The 23,049-nt window shown below is 39.6% G+C and overlaps 1 protein-coding gene across 2 annotated transcripts in view; it reads right to left on the bottom strand.

Annotated features, from left to right (window-relative positions):
- Positions 1–6,616: 6,616 nt before the first annotated feature.
- Positions 6,617–23,049, bottom strand: part of GLRA2 (glycine receptor alpha 2) — a 127,268-nt gene continuing 110,835 nt past the window's right edge. For both annotated transcript variants that reach the window (XM_042867721.1, XM_042867722.1), the window contains exon 9: positions 6,617–7,398. In XM_042867721.1, the coding sequence (XP_042723655.1) occupies positions 7,120–7,398 (279 nt within the window). In that variant the 3' untranslated portion in view covers positions 6,617–7,119. The remainder of the gene's footprint in view (positions 7,399–23,049) is intronic.

Genomic DNA, 23,049 nt, shown 5'->3' with positions numbered 1-23,049 from the left:
GAGATACTGTGATGAGATTAAGGGGAGCAAAGTCAATAGCGTCTGTGTGTATCTGAATGTGTGCACAAATGTGATTTGAGCTTTTGAATATAAAGAAACCATTAATTAACACTGAAATTTTCTCTGCTGTTATAGCACCAAATATGCAAATATCCTTTATGCTAAAATATCCTTTTATATTTCCTTAGTGTTGTGAAATAGGTCCTTCCCACTGATACTGATAGAGAAAGCTGGAGCTAGAATAGCAACACAGCTGTTCAAGGGGAAGTCCTTAGTTTTGAGGCTCAGTAATGCTTAAAAAACAGTCAGCAAACAAAAGGGAATTAGAACCTTTAAAATGCAGTTAGCATGTCCAATGTAAAATGTGACAGTGAATATTTGTGGGACAATATTCTGCAAATTAAAAATTGAGTAAGGGTAATAAATCATAGGAAATATTTAAAAGCTCTCTAGCCTCTACTAGTGCTCCTTGGAAAAGGCTTCTAAAGTACTATCCTACACACAGATTCTGATGAGAGAAAAAGTTTGATTATAATATTAAAATGTATTTAGGAAATTTTTCAATTTTGTGCTCACTTACTGCACTTGCAACACCTGGAGGGCAAGTGGTGAAACCTCCATTACACTAATTCAAAGAAAAAAGGTCACTGGTCTCCAAAGTGAAAAGCAGATGTGCTGTGACAGTGGAAAGCTAAGATTGTGCTGAGATCTTGCTCACAGTGAAGCTTTCTAAAGGATTCTTCACCTTCAAACTGCAATGGTTAGGATTACATCAGTTCAAAGGTCAGTACAGAAGTTTTTACTTGAGTTGCAATAAGAAAACAAAATAAAACAAAACAAGAAAGAAACATGTATATATACATACTTTTTTTTTTTTTTTTTTTTGCTTTGCTCCTTTCATTGGTTAGTGGACAATTCTGATATTTTTCCAAGCAGGGAACATACTTCCAGGGTCCTGTAGCACTTCATATGCATGTGATACATATGAAAGGGGAACTCAACTTTCCTGTGGCTGGCAGCTCTTCCAGATAAAAGCCTTTTGAAGTTAATGCCTTGGTAATAGCCCTTCTCCTCAACCATCCTCTGAAGAGCATCATTGGCCAGTACAGTTAGGTCCAACACTTTTCTCAGAAGATGGATCCCACTAGTTTATTACCAGAAAATTATACTCATTCTCCTTTTTCAAAGGTTAACTAGCTCATCACAGTTACTTATCAATTCTGTTCTTGTTGGCCTCCCCCAAAAGCAGCAATCCATGTCTGTCCTTCATACTTCAAGCGATGGTCTAGAGTACACCTTTCTCCACACAGTGGCAGTCTTCTTACAGACTCTCAAGCCTCTTCATACCATTTCTGCCTGCTAATGCAGAGAGAGGAGGTAGTAGTGTCTCCACTGTGAAATAAATGTCTAGTGCTCTCATCTTCTCAGTGGAAAATGCTTGTTAAATGCTCTCTCTGGCTCTACACACAACATTCTTATTTGGAGTTTGTGTCCTATCAGGCATTTTGCAGTGGAACCCTCAGTTTTATTAGCAGGACTGTACCCAGGACAAGAGTGAAAGTATTCTGTAAATATGTATTTTAGAATCAACTCTTCTTTGATGAGTTGTCCTCCTTCTCATTAGGATTATCTGGAGGGAGTTCAGCTCCTGGCCTCACCTCTGCTTTGCTTTTGGCTATTTCTTGTCCATTTCTCATCTCTGATAGTGGCCTTTCTTCCATTCCCCCTGACAGGTTTTGCTCAGGGATGCTGTGCTGAGTTGATACATGCACTGACTGACTCTTTCCCTGACCTGCTCATTGACAGCACTCTGGAGCTACCCACTGAACATCTGGGGGTGGGATAGGCTGAGTGTGCTGACAAAGTTATCTCTGAGCTGTCAACCCACAGCACGCTTAGATTCAGAATATGCTGCAAGCCTCAGAGGCCTTATGAACGGCATGTCCTAGGTTTGGTCCTCAGGAGCACAGTGAAAATCTATGTATGTGGCCTTTCTCCCACACCAAACACTGGTGTTGCATCTTCCCTTCTCTGCTCTCACTTCCCCACCCTGGAGCCACGGTGTTCTGTGTAATGACCATTAAAGTTGTTTTCCAAGGGCATATCCGGATTGCTCTGGATTGTTCCCTCTCAGGGGCCATGTAAGGCAGACGAAGGGCACTTGAAGCTCAAAAACGAGAATTTCCCAGGACCAAAAGTGCAAAGATGGCATTGATTCTGCTACAGTGTTGTCAAGATTAGCATTCTGAGTTGCCTGGGGGAAAATGAATCTGTTTTCCCTGGATCCATTTTAATTCATTTGCCAAAGAAAAGGCAAAGCAGAAATTTGTGGAACTTTCACCTTTGTGTCAATGCACTGTCACTAAGAGCTACTAAGGAGCATATTCCCCCTCTGGGCCCTCAGATGTCGCATAGCTTTTCACAGACAGTGGAAAGAGGAGCAATGGCTCCAACCGCCACCATCCTAGAACTTTGCTAAAAGTCAGATTCAGATCTTTTAGTAAGCTGAAAAAGCTGTGGTTTTGAATCAGTTATATAGCTGTTCAGATGACAAGAGAGGATTTTATATCATTTGTATCAGTAAAAACATAGTGTTTAGCGCAAGTAAAACGCTGTCAGGATCCCCAGAATTCACTTCTTTTTCATTTATACTGCCTCATGGGCTTTCTCCATAGCAAGAATATTAATTGAGCACTTTTGTTTCAGTGGGAACTCATGGAACTAAATGTATGCTTTTCACTAAGTCAGTTTTCTTAATTATTACCTGAGATGCTTGTTTTGACTCAAATTTCTATTCTTCCTTAGAGGATACTGAAAAGAGCTAATCCACTCTGAATATTTTCCCTCCTAGATTATTTCTGCTGCTTAGCATTGGAAACTTATCCTTCATTAGAGAATGATCTGGAAGCTGGTGAAGTCAACGAAGCACTTACAAATTTTTTTTTTCCTTCAGATTTCAGTCAGCACTGCATTGGAATTAGAAGCAAATTGGCTATATAAGTTTGTCTGAAACTGGTGAAACTGCTCCTGTTCTGCGGCTTAGCCCTAAATGTGATGACATTTCACATTTTCCATGCAAAAGTAGAAGTATCTTCAAATTGCATAAATATCTTCCTTTTCTCTTCCTGTCAAGCCAGAGAAGATTAATTTTTAAAGTAAAATCTGTAGGGGGCATTTATGGAGAAAGCGTGACTGCTCAGATTACTCTTCTAGGCAGGAGTTCCTTCAGGCAGCCTTGGTTTTGGCATTCCAATTCTCAAAAAAAGTTTAAGACATGAACTTCTATGTCGAAAAACATTAGAATAAATTACCTTGAAGGTCTGGAAGAAGCTGTTATTTTTTAAGATATTGGATTATAGATAATGAAAATGAATAGATTCATTAAAATATTTCCATGCTATTTTTTGTAATGGTGATCTCATCCTATAACTTTCTTTTCTTTGTACCTTGCTGTTTTCTAATTTTAAAGAGTAAGGATTAGAAAGCTATACATATTCTCTTTATGCCCACACATTAAATTTATTTCTCTCTCTATTTAGAAATATATTTCTAAACATAGAAATGTCAATATTGTGCTGAGTCAGATCTTTTGAATATATTCATGAATTGTAGAATCATAGAATCATTTCAGTTAGAAGGATCCATTTAAGGTCACCTAGTCCAACTCCCTGCAATGAGCAGGGATAGCTACAGCTACATCTGGGTGCTCAGGGCCCAGCCAGCCTGACCTTGACTGCCTCCAGGGATGGGGCATCCATCACCTCTCTAGGCAACCTTTGCCAGTGCTTCCCCAATCTTATAAAACACTTCTTCCTTATATCCAAACTAAACCTCTCCTCTTTTAGTTTGAAACCATTTCCCCTTGTCCTACCACCACAGACCCTGCTAAAGATGCTGTCCCCTTCTTTCTTATAGCTTCCCTTTAGATACTGAAAGGAAATGTGACTTCAGGTGATGCAGAACCCTGATGCTGAGATTAGGATACTACTTCAGCACAATGAGAGTCCTTTGCAGGAAACACCAATGTCTGCAATCACACAGATTACTTCCACGTTCCTCCAGAATGTTTTCAGTAACATCACTTATTTAAGGCTGTAAGTTTTGGCTGCTGCCTCACCTTTGCTCAGCAGCTCCTGGGCCACCAATATCAATAACAGGTTTGAAGAAAGATGAAGGGCTCTGGCAGTTCAGCCTGCAGTAGCTAAATATAATTTTCCCATCAGTTCTTTCCTGTTGCCTATTTCCTACTGCATCTCATGCTGGGGAAGAAGTGAAGCAGGGCAAGAAAGTCACAGTGCCTGTGGAGGAGTGGGGTTGGCCTTTACTCCTCGATTCTGCAGCAGGAGAAAAAAATCTGTCCCCAGAGGCATCATATATCCCTGGATTTCCCCCCCCAACAGTTATAAATTGTCAGTAACTCATGTGAGACTCTAAAAGCTTCTATTGCTATAACACCTATGACCTATGATTCAGAGCATCATAAGTGATGGCTCTGAAGCCTGAAAAAAAAACATGGAGAAAAAGTACAGAGAAGCAAAAAGAGATCTCTCATATTGCACATTTTTGACACTTTCCTTCTATGGCAATGAGATTTTTCTTAAAGATTTTTTTTTATTATTGATTCGGCTTTGTCATAGTGCATGACAGCATCTATCCAGTAGGAGATGACTTAATCTTTTTCCTCAAGTACTGAACCAGTCAAGTCCAGCCAGTCACAACAGCATGCCAAAGAGCTGACCTGATGCTACAGTCTTGAAGACCTGCTTTAAAGACATGTTTTCTTGATAAATTAGAAGTCATTATCATTGTTTTACAGCTAAATGTGAGTAGTTTAAATGTCTCAGGGATTCATTTTGTCTTACTAGCTAGAATTTTGTCCTGCAGCTTTACCAATGCATTTGCACACTCTTCAGAATTAATCCTGGATCTCCTTCCTTCCATCCTACTGTATTTTCTACTTCACAGACTTTTTGTTTGGGACTTATTTTCTAAGCCATTCTTTTTCCTCTTACATTAGTGACTTGAAATGGAACTACTCTTATTTTAATCTACTACTTCTCTGAGTGCGAGATGACTGCTTTCTTCAGTCCTTACTTCTCTGGTAAATCTACTCAGCATTCATTTAGGAAAGCTGTGTCCTTCTGCAAGGCAACCTACCATTGTTATTTGACTTTTTATCTGAAGGCAGTTTTGCAGCCAGTTTAAATCTTCTTGGTGCCAGTCATGCTCTTTGAGGGAAAGTTCTCTGATACCAGCCTGCTATCAAATCCCCTCTGAGTGAGATGGTTCAGAGGAACATTGCACAGCACACCAAAGAACTCTTCTGTATCATGATGAGTGTTATCAGCATACCTCAAACTTGATCAGCAGAATGTATTTTAGCAAACTATTTAGTTGATGCTTATAGCCATGTGCTGAGAAGTCCACATCTGGATTCAGTCTCAAAGACATGAAGCAAGCTATTGCAATTCAGTCACAAGTGCAAGTGACGGGGATGTTTACAGATGAGTAGGGTAAGGTTAACGTATACAACTTTGGCTTTCTGTCATAAATTTACATAACTGCTTGGGAATTAGCGTGTCAAGACCTCTAGATTCCCTCTCTAGTTATAAGAGGTACAGCTGGTGGAAGCTGCTCAGGTTGGACTCAGCCTTGCATGACTTGTGGAATATGTCACATTCTAGCTGCACTTTTGAGACATTCATTGACATCATCCCAGGGACATCAGCATTTCTTTTACTGTAGGATTGATACAAAATTAGGCACAGTAGACCAGATCAGCAGAAGATTGCTTTTGACCATCTTGTTCTTGACAGAGCAGTGGAACAGTGGAAGAGCTGGGCCCTGGTGAGAACAGCTCTATTGCAAATGAAGAAAAGAGCATAGGAAATGATAGTAGCACATTTAGCTTTATTGGAATTGAACAAATACCTTTTATTTTTCTTAATAAACCCTTTTACAGCAAGTGTAAAATTTTAATGTTTGATTCATTTTATGTTACAGGTTGTCTTCTTCTGTGTAAGCAAAAATACCATCTTTTTTTTTTTTTTTAAGTTTTATTTTCTACTTTAAAACATGTAGCAAGGATTTGAATAATGCAGATCCGGCACCAAAAGGTAACAGGTTCTGAAAATCACAGTACAGTTTTAAAATTCTTAGGTTAATTATGATATTTAAAATGATAGCCACTTTGAGTAAAGATATAAATTAGAAGTCTGTAAACAAGTTGTGTTTACCTATAGAGCTATTGATCGCAGCTACAATGAGAGCAATAATAGAAACTCAATGCTAAACTGAGCTACACCTTTGAGGAACCAAGTTCTTACTACGTAGTGTGGTACAGGGTAGCACAATAGGTAAAATACAATTTGGCACCTCAAGTTGCATGTAAAATTAGCAGAAATAAAATGAAGTAAGTGCACTGTTTTCCAGCAAAAATAAACTGGGCAGTCTCACTGGTTTTGGAGTGTCAACTATCAAATAAATTACACAACACACAAGTTCAACCCCAAAATTACAATTCTAGTAAAGCAAGATAATATTAAAATGCACACCCACAAGGATAGTAAAGTATAAATCTGTTTGTTTTTGTTTTTCCTCTCCTTTGTCAGTAGAAATAATTTACAACCCACAAAAGGACTCCTTGGTGAAACCACTAACTACAGACATGGTTATGGAATGTAGCTCAGTAGACTTGTTTCAAATAGAAAGGCAACATTATCCTGAAAAAGTTTGGTCCTCTTATAACTCACTGCACTGTAGCCACCACAGTCTCTTGGTAGATGTTTTAGGAGCGCTGTTTGTTTTCTGATTCTCTTTTGTTTCAAGCAATAGTATCTTGGTGATAAAGTTGAGTAAAATTTGGCCCCTTTTACAGATGTCTGGTCAATGCTGAATCTGGCAGAAGAACACTGACAGTACATAAGGGGAACTCTTATTGACTGGTCTCAGGTATATTGTTTCATGCAATCACATTTCCTTCTATAATTCTTTTCCTTTTTCATTTTCTCTTCAGAGTCCTGAGGGGAAAAAGAAACCCTTTATCCAAATAACAGAGACATTTCATTGTTTATTTACATGTGGTTCACTTTGGCTGACAAATCCTGGCACACCAGTTTCCTACTTCTTGTGAATGTCCTCATGCCGTATAATTTTGTATGTAATCCAGTAAAAGATGTTGAAAATGAGGAAGGCGAGTGGGAATGCAGCACGGGATATTGTATCAATCCTTTTTGCACGGTCAACAAACTTCTTTTTGATGGAATCTGAATCCTTTGGTGGTGCTGGAGGTGGGTTTGGTGGAGTAGCCTTGACTGCTGCGCCGTCTTTGACTTGGAGACAGTGACCCATGCCATACCCACTGAAATTGAATCGACTGTCACGAGCAACCTCATCTTCCTGGGAGAGAAAGAAGGCAAATGAGAGACACAATCACCTGTCTGTCAAGCATGCCATACACTTGAGAAGTTGAGATGCACCCCTCCAAAGCACCTAAGTAAAACAGCTGATTAATACAAAATACAGGTTTAAAAGACAAGTAATTAAAGCTCAAGCAATAAGGCAAGGAAATAAGGAGACTGCCAATGTTTGTGAACCTGAGCTTTTCTCTGTGACCAAGACAACCAAGTCAAATGAGTAGCCAGTTGTATCTCAGCCCCATGACTTCACAGATTCCTCATTTCCTTGGACTTGCTGCAGCAAGCAGACCTAGTTATGTTGGCAGCAGGGTGTCTGCTCTGGCAGTGTTGATTTGAATGGTCTGGGCATCCAGGGGCCAAAGCTCATGGAAGAGAATATCTTTGGCAAGTCTAACTGCAGTCTTGCACTTCCATCCCAGATCTACAAAACAAGGATTGATCATATCGTCCCCCATGCTCATAGGAATGCTCTGAGAATCAGTACTTTGAAGGACACTGAATGCTTGGATTTAGAGGTAACAGGAAGTTAGGTGCAATACTGCAAGCTAACATAGAACCACCTTGCAGAACTCCTTTCTTTCTCTTGTCTAAATACATAATAAGTGGTTTTAGAAAGATGAGTATCTAGCACTTAACTTCATCATCATGACTGTATGATGAAAAGTCTGAGGCTGTTTATGCTGGTAAAATCTCACAGCCACATCTCCTGTCTGATAACACAGTAATATAAGAGTTAACAGTCACTTGAAGCCCTCCATAAAGGAAACAAAACCAGTTTTATTCTTTTTTATTTTGGCATCTGGCAGCATGCCCTAAACACTTTCTCCTCCACTGACAAATACTTCGTTGTTGAATTTAAATGACCTCTTCTTGAGATCACAAGCAGCTCACTCACTTGGAATACTCCCTCATATTTCTCACTAACCCACAACCTTCTGATCGTAACAGAGAATAAGAGAGTGCAAGAAAAAAACATCAGAGCTGTAATATACTGAATAAAGAGCATGTTTGCTGAATTTGGGATAGGGATTCACAACAATTTACTCCAAACCAGGATGTAAATAATTGCTCCTTCATAGCAGCACTGCTTTCAATAATTTCATTTTTCTCTCTTCTTGTCTATAGCACTGGATTTAGCTATATCATCAGGTTTGCTCTCCTTACCTCAGAGCTAACATGCAAATGAGAATAACCAGAGGTGAGATCCAAAAATATCAAATAAGGATATTTTTCAATTCACTTTGAGGTGAATTGAGTGCTTATGGAAGGAGAATAAGCAATAAACAGTGCTTTTGAGACCTTGTCACTTCAGGCTGAAGACTATTCTACAGTTTACCCATGAACAGGTGCATTACTGTAAGGCTGTTTGAGCACCTATCCAGGATTCATATCTCTTTCATCTCTGAAGACCACCATCATTAAGAAAAAGAAGTTTAGACTTCACTTATTTCAATTTTATCTATATACAGTTTGCAGTTCCTCTGTGAAAAACCCCAAATTCTGCTTGTCTAGATGCTTATAAATATATAGACTATTCTAAAGATAAAGCCACTGATACCTAAGTTCTGGATAGATTTATGCAAGACTTCTCTTGCATGATTCAACAACACCACAACGTCCTCCAAAAATACAGGGAGCTGCCATCACTGCACTTTCCCTTTTTACTGAATTTGAAGGATAAAATGCACACACAGGAGATGAAAGGTGATTAAAAAGATAACAGATTTTGAGCAGCTGTGTTACCATATGTACTTTATTCACCTTTTTTAAAGTTTAATTTCTGTTACTAGTGAGGGACCTATGGGGGGAAGTAAAATATACTGAACCTCATGCAGGATTTGGAAAGCCAGACTTCCATGCCTGCTGAACCACAGCTTTATTTTGAGGGGTTGAGCAGTTCATCTTCAATATTACAGCCCTATTTTTGAGCTTACATTATTGTAACCCTAGTGAGAAGCCATCTAAGATTAGGGAAAATTACCTTTAAATTGTATGCTACCAGTTCTTCAGCATAAAACCCTTAGTAGTAAAAAGCCATCTGTTTCCCAACAGTATTCAGAGCCTTACATTTCCTCCCAGCAGACGGTTGACTGTATCAGTTCTGTTTCTTAAAATCCAGAGGAAAGTTTCCCCATGCTACCTTTCTATTTAGGACTTTCATAGATGCCAATTTACATTGGATACAAGAGGTACAGTATTCTTCTGGGATATGAGGAGTGTGTGCTCAGCTGCTTTTTCTGCTTGAGCAGATTTCAATTTCCTTCTCCCTGATGAAAGTTTGAATCAGCTTGTACCTACTCTCCCAACATGCTGGTGTTTGCTGGTTGCAAAAAGTGTGCATATCAGTAGCTTTTATGTTTACCAGAAAAATTCATTACAAAGCCTAAATAACTAATGAAGGAAATAGTCCTGAGTTTCCACTCGGCTACTTTTTTCCAACAGAAAATTGGTACTAGTAGCACCTAGACTCCTCTTGAGCAGGGGGTTGGATGAAAAGATCTCCAGATGTCCCTTCCAACCTCAAACATGCTGTGATTCTGTGATTTATGTCCTTCTGTAAGCAAGTGAAACCAGAGAGCCCTTAAAAAGCACAGCTGGTGGCCCTCAGCTCCATCCCCATCTCATGGTTTTCAACAGTAAGGCCCTCCATGTGTTGAAGTGGCTTTGCAGTCTGACACTTGTTAGCCCTCTAAGCACTGCTAGCATCTGCATTCTCACTGACAATGCCTGACACCATCAGGGCTCTCCCATCTGACCAGGCATAACCTGAAAGACCTCAATGTAGTGAGGAGGATATGTTTCGAGTACTATTGGAGTGAGATGTATGTTCTGTCGGTCCCCTAAGCCCTTGAACCTGCTCCACCCAAAACGAAGCAGGAAGGAATGAAAGACTTCCTCTCTGCTGCTCAAAGAAAGAGAGATGGAATAAACCCTAGCACTGGAACCTCAGGGTCCATGCTGCTTACAGGTTTTCTCACTCTGGTGTGGACAAAATGGGCAACTTTTCTCCAAAATATAACTTCTCCACTGAAACCTAGCACTACATACTGTGGTCATGAGCCATGTGGTGATACCTCATGGCCCCAGGAACAATTAAATACCCAATGTGGTTTATTTTAGCAATACAAATATGGTTAAAGAGAGTATACTTAAAGCACTTTTTATTACTGCAAAGCTATAATGTGACATTTCCGAGTATCTTCCAATATTCTGTCATACATAAAAGATTTTTGGGAGGAGTCGCGGAAATAGGATACCAAGCTTAGTTTCTTTGACAAAGAGAACCTTTTTTTTTTTCATGTTTTAGTGTGTGAGATGAAGAATTGACCTCAGGCACTTTCCCTTAACAGCCTTCTTTTGCCTGGAGGCTTGGGGAACTACTGGGCATACTACCTCAGGTACTTTCTAACATGGATACAGAATCGCTCTTCATTCCCAAGATCATATTCAGTTTCCACAGTCTCAAATACCCCACTGTGTAGTCTCATCTGAAGACAGTCTTCTGTTTGTATTTTTCACTGGCTTAGTCACTGGTAAAAGTGCAAACCTCATTGCAAACATTTCTATCTTTGTTTTCATCAGTTGACACACATACAACATTCATTTTAAACAAAACAGGATCTTGCTTGCTTCAATTCTGGGTTATTTGTGTTTTTACAGATTTTGAAACTGAAATCAAAGAGTGCTTAGAAGCCACTGAAACCAGAGTGGCAGAATCCCAGCTATTAAATTGACTTACTTAATCCTTCTAAAGGAATTTGAAATAGTCTTGCATAATACATACCCACAACTCAATCTGCCCTTGATAAAGACCTGGGGAAAAGAGTCACAAGTTGGATGAAAAACAATAAATAAATAAATAGTAAAATGAAAAGGTTCTTTTACTATTTTTCTCTCAGATGTTCACATTCCTGAGTATATTATAATTATCTTCTGAAAAGCTAATAACATTGCCTGGGAACAGGGCAAATGCTTCCTACAAACACATTTTCAACACCACCTAGTTTCCTAAATAGGGTTATGTGTATTATCTTATGGTGTTATACTGAACATATTTAGATGTTGCCTTTAAACAATTTTCCTCAAGATAGATTTTTTTTTCCCAAATTGTTAATTTCCTTTTATAAATTTAATCGTTTTCATTTGCTCTGCAATGTGATGGCACTAGATTCTTTTGCCTTGGCTTTACAATTGGCAACATCTAAATCTAGGGTTTGATATGGTTTTCCTATTCATCTTCCATTTTTGTAAATCTTTAATTTCTACTCCATCATGACCAGAGTGTAATTCATACCATCAAATTCAGGCCAAAGCAATCAAGAATGGGAAAAAACAGTTTAGACAATCAGCCAATTCCCTGCCTTGCATGCATCACTTTCTCTACAATGTTCTTTGTCCAGACCACTTTTAAATATTCACTTTTAAATATTGTTAGCACTGACTCATTTTAACAATGAGGAAAATGAGAGAGAGGCTGGCTTCAAACAGTGTATTTAACTTTCTGATGTGATTTATTCTTTTAATTTTGCTACTCCTTTTGCAACATATGGTGGGCAAACAATTTAAATGACTATCTAGTTTAATCAAATTTCAAGGACTTAGAAGATTAATTTTAGGTGTAGGGTAGAAAACATCAGGGAAAGTTTCCTTTTGGCATTCATAAGCACAAAGTTAGAAAACCACAATAAATTTAGACTTGAACACAAAATGGAATCAACAGAAATCAGACAGCAACATAACTTTGGAGAATTTGTTCCTAGATAATCTTTATGATTTTCTAACACCTCTCATCTCTCAGCACCTTACAAAATTCATAGGATGGTTTTGCAAAGACAGTCTTGCTTACATGAATTCAGTTCTCAGGACTCAGTGAGCATGTGGAGGAAAGTAGTTCAACTGAGAAGCATGGCTGGGTTTTCAAATCCTTGTTGGTTCCCACATAAGACTCTAACAAAACTAAGTTGTCAGGAGACAAGAAGGAAGGTCCTTTCATGGATTAACCATTAAAAAGCAATAACAGAGTCTGGAAGTGAAAAATCAGTTTTATAACTGAGGAATTTTCTGGAGAGGTTCTCCTAAGCATCTGCACTAGAGCTGGGAATATGGAAGAGATTTTAAAATAATCTGAGGAAAAGGCTCCCAAGTAAAGGCGGCTGGAAAAAAAAAGGCTATTCAGAATGGACAAATATCAACCAAACAGAAGGATATCTAATACTTAGTGACTATGTAACAAAATTGTAGTAGATAAAGTGCAAGCTAAAGTGCATTGCAAAAAACCCTTTTAGACATAGACAGTAATATGCTCAGAAAATTGGTTCCTTCTTGGGTGATCACCGTGGGAATTACCACAGAGGTGAACGAAAACATCAGTCCACTGCTAAGTGGAAGTCAGACAACAAGCAAACAAATCAGAAAATCTTTGCCACTTCATCCACCCATGTTGCAGCCAGTCTTTAAAAATGAGGAGCATTTCTGGTCATTCAAAAAAAGGAAAGACATGACAGAATTAGACAAAGTGCCAGGAGGAGCAGCAATAATGATAAAAGACTTTTTATGCATGAGGAGATGCAAAGTAGTTGAGGTCTCTTCAGCACAGAAAAACTGTGCTTTAGAGATGGAGGATAATCACAGAAGTCATAAAATCATTGTGAAAATTAATAAATGGAGAGAAAATGAATAGGTAAATGTATTTCTTTTATTTTCTTTCTTTCTCTCCTGTGCAGGAAATAGGAATACAATGACACAATGAAGGAGAAAGGGAGAATTTATTTTTCAGAGGAAACTGTCTTTCATTTACCTGCGTAAATCATTGTGTGAAATGTTTCAGGGGATGAAAACAGGACAATGGCAAAGATTCACTAATTATAGGCTAACGTGTGGATATTGAATATGTAACCTTAGCTCATGCAAAAGTACATCCTCAATTGCTTATTTTCAGAAGATTGGAAAGTACTTCTGGATTTTGTATGGAGCTTTGAAATACAACTTTTCTAAACATCCATGCCTGGCCACTTCTGGAAGAGAAGCCACTCATTTTCACCCTGTATAACATGGCTTAGAATTCAGATCTTCCATCTCTTAGTAACATACTGGGAGCTGGAGATAGTGTTGAAATGTCCCGCATTTCCACTAATTTGTAGTACTTTGAGTGTCATTTTTCTTCTCTTCACATGGTTGTGCCTTCAGGCTAACTCTTGCTGATGCAGAGATGACATTCCCATAGCAAATCTATGTGCTGCAGTTCTTCAGAGGGTATGGTGGGAAATAAGGATGGAGCAAGTTCTGCTGGCATTTGGTAGTAAAGCTGTCATCGACAGATTTCTCTGGTTTGTTCCTTCCTTAAAACTGCATGATCTCAGTTCACCTATGCCAGATGCTGTTTCCTCTCCTCCAGACAACAGAGAAGCAGAAAGTGATGTAAAACTGTCACTTTCTCACCTCAATCCTGCCCAAAGTACAGATCAAAGAGAGCCCAAAATTTGCCCTAAGAACTCTTTGTTCCTAAATATTCATCTGTGTGTTTCATCAAAAACATAAATGGTCTTTGGCTGACCCTACGGAGTGATGTTGCCCCATCAGCATTCTGTGTGCCATAATGGTGGCTATCACAGTGGCAGCCCTTTTTCTCTCTCTTAATACCTATTTTTCCTGTTCAGCGAGGTTTCTTTTTTCTCTCATTTGGACACTTGTGCCTTATAAAATCTAAGTAAAATAGGCATTTCATAGTAATTGGCATCATTTTAATTAATGGAAGAGAAATTGGTCATTGTCTTCAGTAAAGGTTTCCAATTGACAAATTTAGGTTTGTTTTAGAAAACTGTGCCTAATCATACCTCCTATCTCCAATAAAGAGCAGAAGAATCTATGAAGCATGACTGATTTACTTACTCTTTCTGTAAGAACAGCAAGTGAACTGTTGTTAATAGAATAATGAAATGGTAGTTAATGTGGCTTTGCCCTGAACATTATCCAGCTGAAAGAGTAACATAACTTAAACATGCTGCAGAGCAAAAATATTTTCCTGCCTTGGAATATCTGTAAGTGGTATTTAAGTTTTTCAAGAAATTCTTTAATAATTGAGATTATTCAGTCAGTAAGGATGATAAGTTTATTATTAAAAAAAAAAAGATTTTCCTTCTTTTTTGGTAAAGCGAGACTTGTTTCTCCCAATTGAGTAAATGAAGTTAATATAAATTTCTTATTCAACTTCATGTTTTATATATAATATGATTAATATTTTAATTGTGAGGAAGGGAGGGAGAATTAGAGGAACTGCTGTTTCGCAAAGCATCATAGATGTTGCGATAGAGAATTATAGCTCCTAAATAAGAGCAGAGGTATTCCTAACAGAAAAACTGTGCCTCAGTTTCCCTGATTTTTAAATGGCAGTGTACAGACTCAGTGCTTTGTGTTGTACAGCCTGCATATTAAATCCTCTGAGGACAGTGGCATTTGAAGGCTGCTTTAAGTTAGCTCTCCTGCCAGTCCCCTTCTAATGACAGCAAAGGCTGACCGGTTCAGCAGTGGGAATGTCACATCAGTCTGTTTTACATCAGACAAATGCATAGTAATGACCTAGATTTTAGGATAATCTGCTTTGACCAGAAGGCTGGTGGATACAGGGCAACCAGTTTGTCACCCTGTCAATGAGCAAGGCTGAGTAAACTGTAAAGCCAGAGCTCAAATGTGAGGCTACTCTGACATTTTACCCAGCTGTGAGGCAGCCCCATCAAAGCACAGGAGGGAGGGCAGTAGGGTGCTGTGGGTGGGGGAAAGCACGAGGAGTGTTGGATGGAAAGCGGGGAGAAAAGAAGCACCGAGCAGCCATTGCTTTTCCTACCACAGCACACAGGAGAGCTGAGTTCACAGCCCCCAGCTGTGGGCTGGGGGTACCTGAGTGCCTGCTTCCCCAGGAGTTTCCCCTAAGGCTTTCCTGGTGCTTTTCTCCAAGCAGATTTAAATTTTCTGGGGGGAAGATGATGGTTTCTATTACACTTCTGGGAAATTTCTCACTGCTGACTGCCTCAGCTGAAATACTTTTAAAATTACTTTTTTTAGAGCACCCCTGTGCCCTGACCTCAGCATCTGTGTGTTATTTATTGAACAGCTGAGATTAAGAAAGAAAAAGGAAAAAATAAACAAGTGTATATCTGTGTACAAGGCCTAGAAATGACTCTTAAGTGATCTGATTTATGCAGGTTGCCCTCCAGAACAAAATGGAGCACTAGCGACTTCTTCAGGCTTTGGTTTCAATTCCCCCAGCTCCCCAGTTTTTGCAGACAGGCAAACAGTCAGCCTGCAGCAGGGACAGCGTGTTCCACCCTTCCTGCCTGGGTTGGTGTTAGAGACAAAGTACTGCTGCCTGTGCCCATGACTGAGGGTTAGCAGCAGCATCTCACTTGGTGTATGCTTAGAGTGGGAAGCACCTGCAGAAATGTGCGGAGGAAAGGGGAGGAGAGGCTTTTTCTGCAGCCCTGCATGAAGTGGATAAGGGTAACAGGAAGGAAAAAAGTAAAAGGTAAAGGAAATAGAAAGGGAAAGGGAAGGGGAAAGGGAAAGATGGGGAAAGACAAGAAAAGAGGCCTTCTTTGTCTTTCTGTGGATGCATTCTTTCCTATGAGCCCTTTGCGACCAGCACAAGCCTCAGCAAACACTTGGAGGGATTGCTAGTGCTCTCTCAGACAGATTTCTTGCATTTAATTTATGCAAATACCACACAAAACAAATTAAATATTGCAAATTATATTAATAATTTAAATTCTGTAGCTAAAATTAGTTAGGAATATCTGCATCATCTTGAAATGTTCACATGCAAATTTTATAAGTTTTGTTATTTTTTTTTTTCGCTGAGAAGACAAACCAACTGATAAATCAATGCCTTCCTTTCCTGGTTATCAGTTCTTAGCATGGACTTCTAATAATAAATGTTTTTGGGATGGGTTTTCTTTTCTTATCTTCCATTACACAAATTATCCATCCTGGATTTGCATATAATTTTGTTCTTGTTAGCCAAGATTGCAATCTGCATTTCTCTAGCTGTTTTCACATAGCTCAGAAGCGTGACTGGGTTAAACAAAGCACTTGCCAGCTACCTGTACTCCAGACTTTGTTACTGAAATCAAATTGTTGCGTCTTAGAAACATCTTGACTGTTTGAATATATTAGAAATTTGCTTCACAAATCCACTTTCATAGTTTCATTTTGATTTTCCTCTTCAAGGGTTATTCTACAAAGGTCTGATATTATTTATTTATTCACAGCAAAAAAACCATTCATCATGAGGTAAAAATCAATGGCATTCAATACTATAACAACTTGATAGTCCAGTCTTTACACAGATGGTTTATTTTTTCCTCATCTGGTTAGTAATAAATCCCCAAATCCTACAAGGCCATTGGAAATATTCATCCAACAGAAGGGAAATAAGATTTCATTTAAAATGAGGTAGGTAGTTTTTCTTCTGCTGTATTAAGCACAGAATTACATATATATGCACACATTTTATTGGTATGAGTACATATAAATGCATGTGTGCATTCTACTTAATTTAGTACTCTAATGCCTTTTGCATTGGCTAAAGGAATCTATTAGTAAAAAATGCACATAGCTAAGGTTGATATTTTCCAGCTTAAAGTTAGGAGCTCTCACCAGAGCATTTCTCAAGCTACAGCCTCCATTTTGCAAACTTTTCTACTAGCTTCCCCTTCAAATGTGACTGTGGTCCTCAGGAGCAAAGATACAGGATACACAACCAAGGGTCATTAAACCTTCCCAATTCTCTGCCATGAACAGGCTCACTGGTGGGATGCTGGTACCTCTCCAGAAAGACCATCTGCCCAGACCGGTAGCTAAGCAATAGATTGCCTAGTTGTGGACTTTTATTACTTGGCAAAACTGATTAAAAGATAAGCTAAAATAGTAGATACATAACAGTATATAAAAGGCAATGGCAGATGAAATGTGGCAGAATTACTATAGTCTGAGGAAAAGGTATCCTTGGGAGAGGATCTCAGTTGTTCATCTGAACTCAAGTCTTGCTCAAGATGACTAAGAAACATGCATGAAGTGCCCCATTAATTTAACTAGAAGAAAGAGTACAACAATAACATCACTTTTCAAAGACAAAGAAACAAACGGAATCACTAAAACCTGTTATTTCAGCAGCCTTCCCCAGATGTGTATATTGCATGCTTCATCTTCTATGTGTTCTGAGCAATAAATTCTAAATCAGTGTTTCCAGCGCCTATCTTTGGGTGTACTGAAGAGGTCGGGACTCACTTTGAGAGACTATGGCCACTTGATATCAAGGTGCTACTTTCAATATCAGCTTCAAGGGCTAACACCTGGGGGAGGAAGGGTTTTGCACAGAAAATGTGCCCCTTAGTCAGAACACAAAACGATGCAGGAGACCCCGCAGACAAAGGCAACACAGGTTTCTACCTCACTGGACCTCCAGCAGGCTTGTGAATATCAGGTAGGAATGCTCTGCCAGGATCAAGCAACACGGTGGCTCATTCTCAACGAGTGAACATCAACCTGACTTGTTTGTCCTCTGAACTGAAAACATGGCTGGTGTCTTAAAACTTCTAGTGAGAAATACAAACAAATCAATTAAGGAAATTATTTTTATAGCCAATCTCAGGTTGTCTCCTTCCTCCTCCAGCTGTCACTTCTCTGTGATTCCCTTTCCACTTTTTTCTACTGTAAATTTTGAATCATTAATTCCTGGTTCTGCTCCTGCCTAGTTTCTCTCAGATGCTTTCATCCTTGCTGATTTCCAAACATGTGACCTCCACCTTCTACTTGCAACATTCGGTTCCTTCCTCAACCCCTGTCTGCTCTGGCCTCTGCAGAGCTTTCTGGGCTCTACAAATAAATTCTCTTCCTTGAGAGAAAAGACAAATCATTAAAATAGAGCTCAACCTTGCCAACACCACTTCTGACCTGAGAGGTTTTATTCGACCTTTTAAGAACAATCATGAAATGGTTTGCTTTTTAAAAATAGCTTACTTCCCCCTATATATATATATACACAGAGCTTCTAATTGCTCAGAGAGATTCCAATACCACAAAGTATTTTGAAATGTATCACTATGCATTTATCCTCCTGTTCACGATGCACAAGCTGTGATACCAGTGTGGAAACCTGGAGATCACTGAGCAAGTTGTCATAAGGAGCTTTCTGTGCCTTTGTTCTGTATGTCTAGGGTTTGCAACAGGAATCAAATGGAGGCTTCAGAAAATGAATATAATAATTTCAGCAAAATCCAAAAGTGAGATTTTCCTTTCATTCTTGGTTTAATGTTCAGCAAAGAGAGTTATCATTTGTGCATTCTACATGTTGTTCCAGCCTACAGAAAAATCAATAATGAGGAAAAGTGTTCATATAGCAATAGATTAGAGATTTGGCATGCTCTAGAGTACTCCAATGACAAGTCCAATCACAGCAGTACAATCTGCTTCTCCTTATATGTGCTAAATTTATAGCACTGTGCTAATTTCTAAATCAATTTACACACCACCTACAGGAAAAAATACTCAACAGAAAAGTAATATTTGGACTTCGTGATTTATCTTTAGCAAACAGTTCGTACTTGTAAATGTATCTCCAATTACTCTCCGCTCTCTTTTTAGAGAAAATAGTTTAGAAATCATTAACACTGATTATGTTCCTTTTAAAAAAACCAAAAGAATATCTCTGATAAAAAGTGTCCTGCGATTCAGGTGCTATTTCCCTAAATTATTGTTCATTCATGTCTGACTAGAATTTTGAGAATATATGACATACTAAAAGGTGGTCAGACTTCCATCTGGAGTCTGGACACCAGGACAGTAGAAGAACACTGTTTTTTAGCTGTATTACAAATAATATATTAAAATGAACCTCTCCTATGGAGAGGAAATTTTGCTATACAAGAAAGTTTAACTGTGCCTTCTCTTCAGCTGTCATTCAATTTATCTTTATAGAAAATACCACCTTCTCTTACAACATCATAAACACACCTACAGTACATGTTCTCCCCATAATTTGGAAAGGAATGAAAATATAGAACAAGACCATGGCCTATAGAACAAGACCAAGCCTGCACAACACCGGGAACATCCTTATCCTCAAACTTGGCTACTGAAACACTGAAGCATAGGAAGACAAAAAGCTGAGCCATGCATGCTCTGTTCAATGGCTACTGGGGGTCTCTACAAGTCTTCATCAGCACTGTGGTAGGATGGTTTACTGAAGATCCAGGAGCTTGCTCATATGTAGTGTCACTGCATGACATCATGCTGAATGATATCATCAGATGAAGGGCTGAGTTACCCCTCTCTGGATTTGAGGGAAGAAAACATTTCAAAGAATGAGACTACTGAAGCACCTCCTGAGGGTAAATCTGTGTAGAGGATATTTTAAATGTGTTTGCTGCATTTAAATAGATGGTTTCAGCTTGCTAGTCTTGGAATGGCTCCTAAAATAAACATCAGTATAAAAAATAAGGCTATTTGTTTTGGATGATTAAGAGAATCTGACTCATATATCTGGGGTGTGGTAATTACAATCACATCTTCATTTTAATTTACAGGCAAAGAAATAAACGAGGCTTCATTACTGTTTGTGCTGCTGGTACAATGTATTTGGGATAATAATCTATGGTATTAGTAAATTGACTCACTGGACTGCCCTTGATCACGTTCCATTTTCTGTTTAGTGGGGCCCTCTCGAACAGCTATATATAACCAGGAATTAAAAAAGGAGAGACAGCTATCTCTTAGATCATTACAAGATGATGTTGTGTTCAGTTTTCCTCTTGCTTCAAAGGTTGCAAATGATGTGATCTTTCCACCATCACAGATAATATATAGCTGCTGTTTGGCTTGTCACCTCCTCATGCAGAAATCCAATACTCCCCTCTTGTCACATATTCGTCTCAGACGCATGTTCTATTGCAGAGCCCCAAATTAAACACTTACTGTATGCCTTCCTGCCAGTTTTCAAGTCTTGGCTTGTGTGGTTCTTCTCTGTCAAAACCCGTTAGCAATCCACATGAGCACTTGTAGTAAATATACAATCTCCTGATTGTAATTAAAATTCTGCATGCTTTTCTATTCAATAAAGGAAACTGTTGTGCATCTTAATCCATAGCTCTGCTCTTCTGCCACAGTTTTTAAATGTCTGATCACTGAACTAATTGCACAGGCAAGTTGTTTTGAGACTATCACACATCTATTAGTTTTATATATCTCAAAATAAGTATTGGGCTAATTTTGGCTCTACATGAGTGTGTTGAAAAATTGTTTTCTCAGTCCAGGCAGATCTTAAAATTAGGACTGACCTCTACAAGGGCTGGAGGATGAAGGGCAGTTCTCTGGAATAGGAAAAGATGAGAGCAGAGGCTCAGAGAGCAGACAGCTCAGCAGGAGATCAGCACACGTTACAACATATAAACTTGTGTAGCTGTATTTCAGCAGCACATCTGCAGCTGTGCTATTGATGAGGAAAGGGGAAGCGCAGAGCCTTGGGGACAGAAAGAACCTATTGTTATTCCTGTCCAGAAGGGTAAATAATTGTTCAGAGTCTTTTTTACTGACCTTTGTTCCAGGAGAGCTTGTGAGTCAAGGAGAATTACAGGGTGTAAATCAGAAATACTCACTTACAGGTCAGCACATTCACCAAGAGATATAATTCAGCTCACAGTCTCCCCGAGGAACAATCCCTCACAAATCTCTTTTAAACTCCTGCCTGATGTATCAGGCACATTACAGAAGGAACTATTTAAAAGCGCTGATTAATATTTTCAGCCACTGTAAATCTCCCAGCATCCTGCCTGGTTCTGCCTGTGCCAGCTGGCCCTCGAGAACCCCCACTGGGAAACCTTGGAGGCCCTGGGGACCTTGGGGATGTGGTTGTTTCTGGGAGATTTTGGAGAGCTGGGAGGGACTGTGGTGTCTCTCTGGGATTGTGTTGTCTCCCCAGGGGACCTTGGGGTCCCAGTACAATAACCCCAGGCGACGCTACAGGTTTGGGGCGGTGTGGCTGGAGGACTGCGTAGAGGAAATGGACCTGGGGGTATTGATTGATGCTCAGCTGAACATGAGCCGACAGTGTGCCCAGGTGGCCAAGAAGGCCAGTGGCATCCTGGCTTGCATCAGAAACAGCATTGCAAGCAGGAGCAGAGAGGTGATTGTTCCCCTATATTCAGCACTTGTGAGGCCGCACCTCGAGTACTGTGTCCAGTTTTGGGCCCCTCACTGCAAGAAGGATATTGAGGCCCTGGAACGTGTTCAAAGGAGGGCAACAAAGCTGGTGAGGGGTCTGGAACACAGGCCATATGAGGAGAGGCTGAAGGAGCTGGGAATGTTCAGCCTGGAGAAGAGGAGGCTCAGGGGAGACCTCATTGCTCTCTATAACTTCCTGAAGGGAGGTTGTAGTGAGCTGGGGGTCGGCCTCTTCTCTCTTGTCATTAGTGATAGGACCAGGGGGAATGGTTTCAAGCTACGGCAGGGGAGATTCAGGCTGGACATGAGGAAGTATTACTTTTCAGAAAGGGTGGTCAGGCACTGGAATGGACTGCCCAGGGAGGTGGTGGAATCACCGACCCTGGGGGTGTTCAAGGAAAGACTGGATGTTGTGTTGAGGGACATGGTTTAGTAGGAGCTATTGGGAATAGGTGAACGGTTGGACTGGGTGATCTTTTAGGTCTTTTCCAACCTTGGTGATTCTGTGATTCTATGATTCTATGATTCTCTTGCTCCTGTCCTCTACCATCCTCCAATTCTGTGTGTGTAGTTAAACAATAAGTGGAATCACTAACTGGCCAGCCCACACAGCCATCTCTACATTGTAATGCTTTAAACATGCAAAGAGGCTAAAGTCTAAGCCTCTTTACTTCAAATGCTACTGGCAGAAGAGATCCCTGAGTTTATACAAATCTGGTACCAGTTCCTAAGAGATCTTGACTTTCATGTGGAAGACAAGAAGGGAGGACTTGTGGGGAAGGAAAGGCCAACCTTCACATTGCAACATGTCCTGCCAATCAGTCTGGAGTGACCCACCTTGAGATTACAGGTGTCTATCTTAGGCAAAGACAGCCCAGAGCTTGCACAAGAGGCAAGGAACGCTACACCCCAAAAATGTTCTTTCTACTTTCACTCTGATAGATAGTACCTCTCCTACAGGTGAGCCAGTTCATGTTTAATAGCTGAAAGAGATATTTGACAGACTCATGAGAGTTGGGTTAGGCAGCAAAGAACACACAGCTGTGACAGGGGAAAAGTGAGACTGAGAGCACTGGCTGAGATGCCATGTGCAGTAAAGTCATCTGTTAGCAGCACATGGTGTGGTAAAAATATTTGAGAAATAACAACTGTTAGCATCAAATCCAGCAATGAAAATATCATGTCATGCTACAAGTCAGATATTCAACTGCAGCTATACAAATACCCACAGGATAACTCAGCATAAAAAAGGGGGAAGAAGTAACTGAAGAGAGAAGGGTGACAAATCATTGGTACACACTTGTCAGTAAAAAAAAAATTCCAACAGGTTATTTCTGCAACAAGATAACGCAATATAAGCCACAAGGGAAAATGAACAAAGATCAAAGAGCTAATAAGAGACAGACAACACAAGCAACCCCAA

Source organism: Lagopus leucura, unplaced genomic scaffold, assembly GCF_019238085.1.
Source record: "Lagopus leucura isolate 7727_CA_CO unplaced genomic scaffold, USGS_WTPT01 Super-Scaffold_100001, whole genome shotgun sequence".
Classification (NCBI taxonomy): Eukaryota; Metazoa; Chordata; class Aves; order Galliformes; family Phasianidae; genus Lagopus; species Lagopus leucura.
The sequence above is the reverse complement of the archived record's forward strand: the minus strand, read 5'-3'. Positions and strand labels throughout refer to the sequence as shown.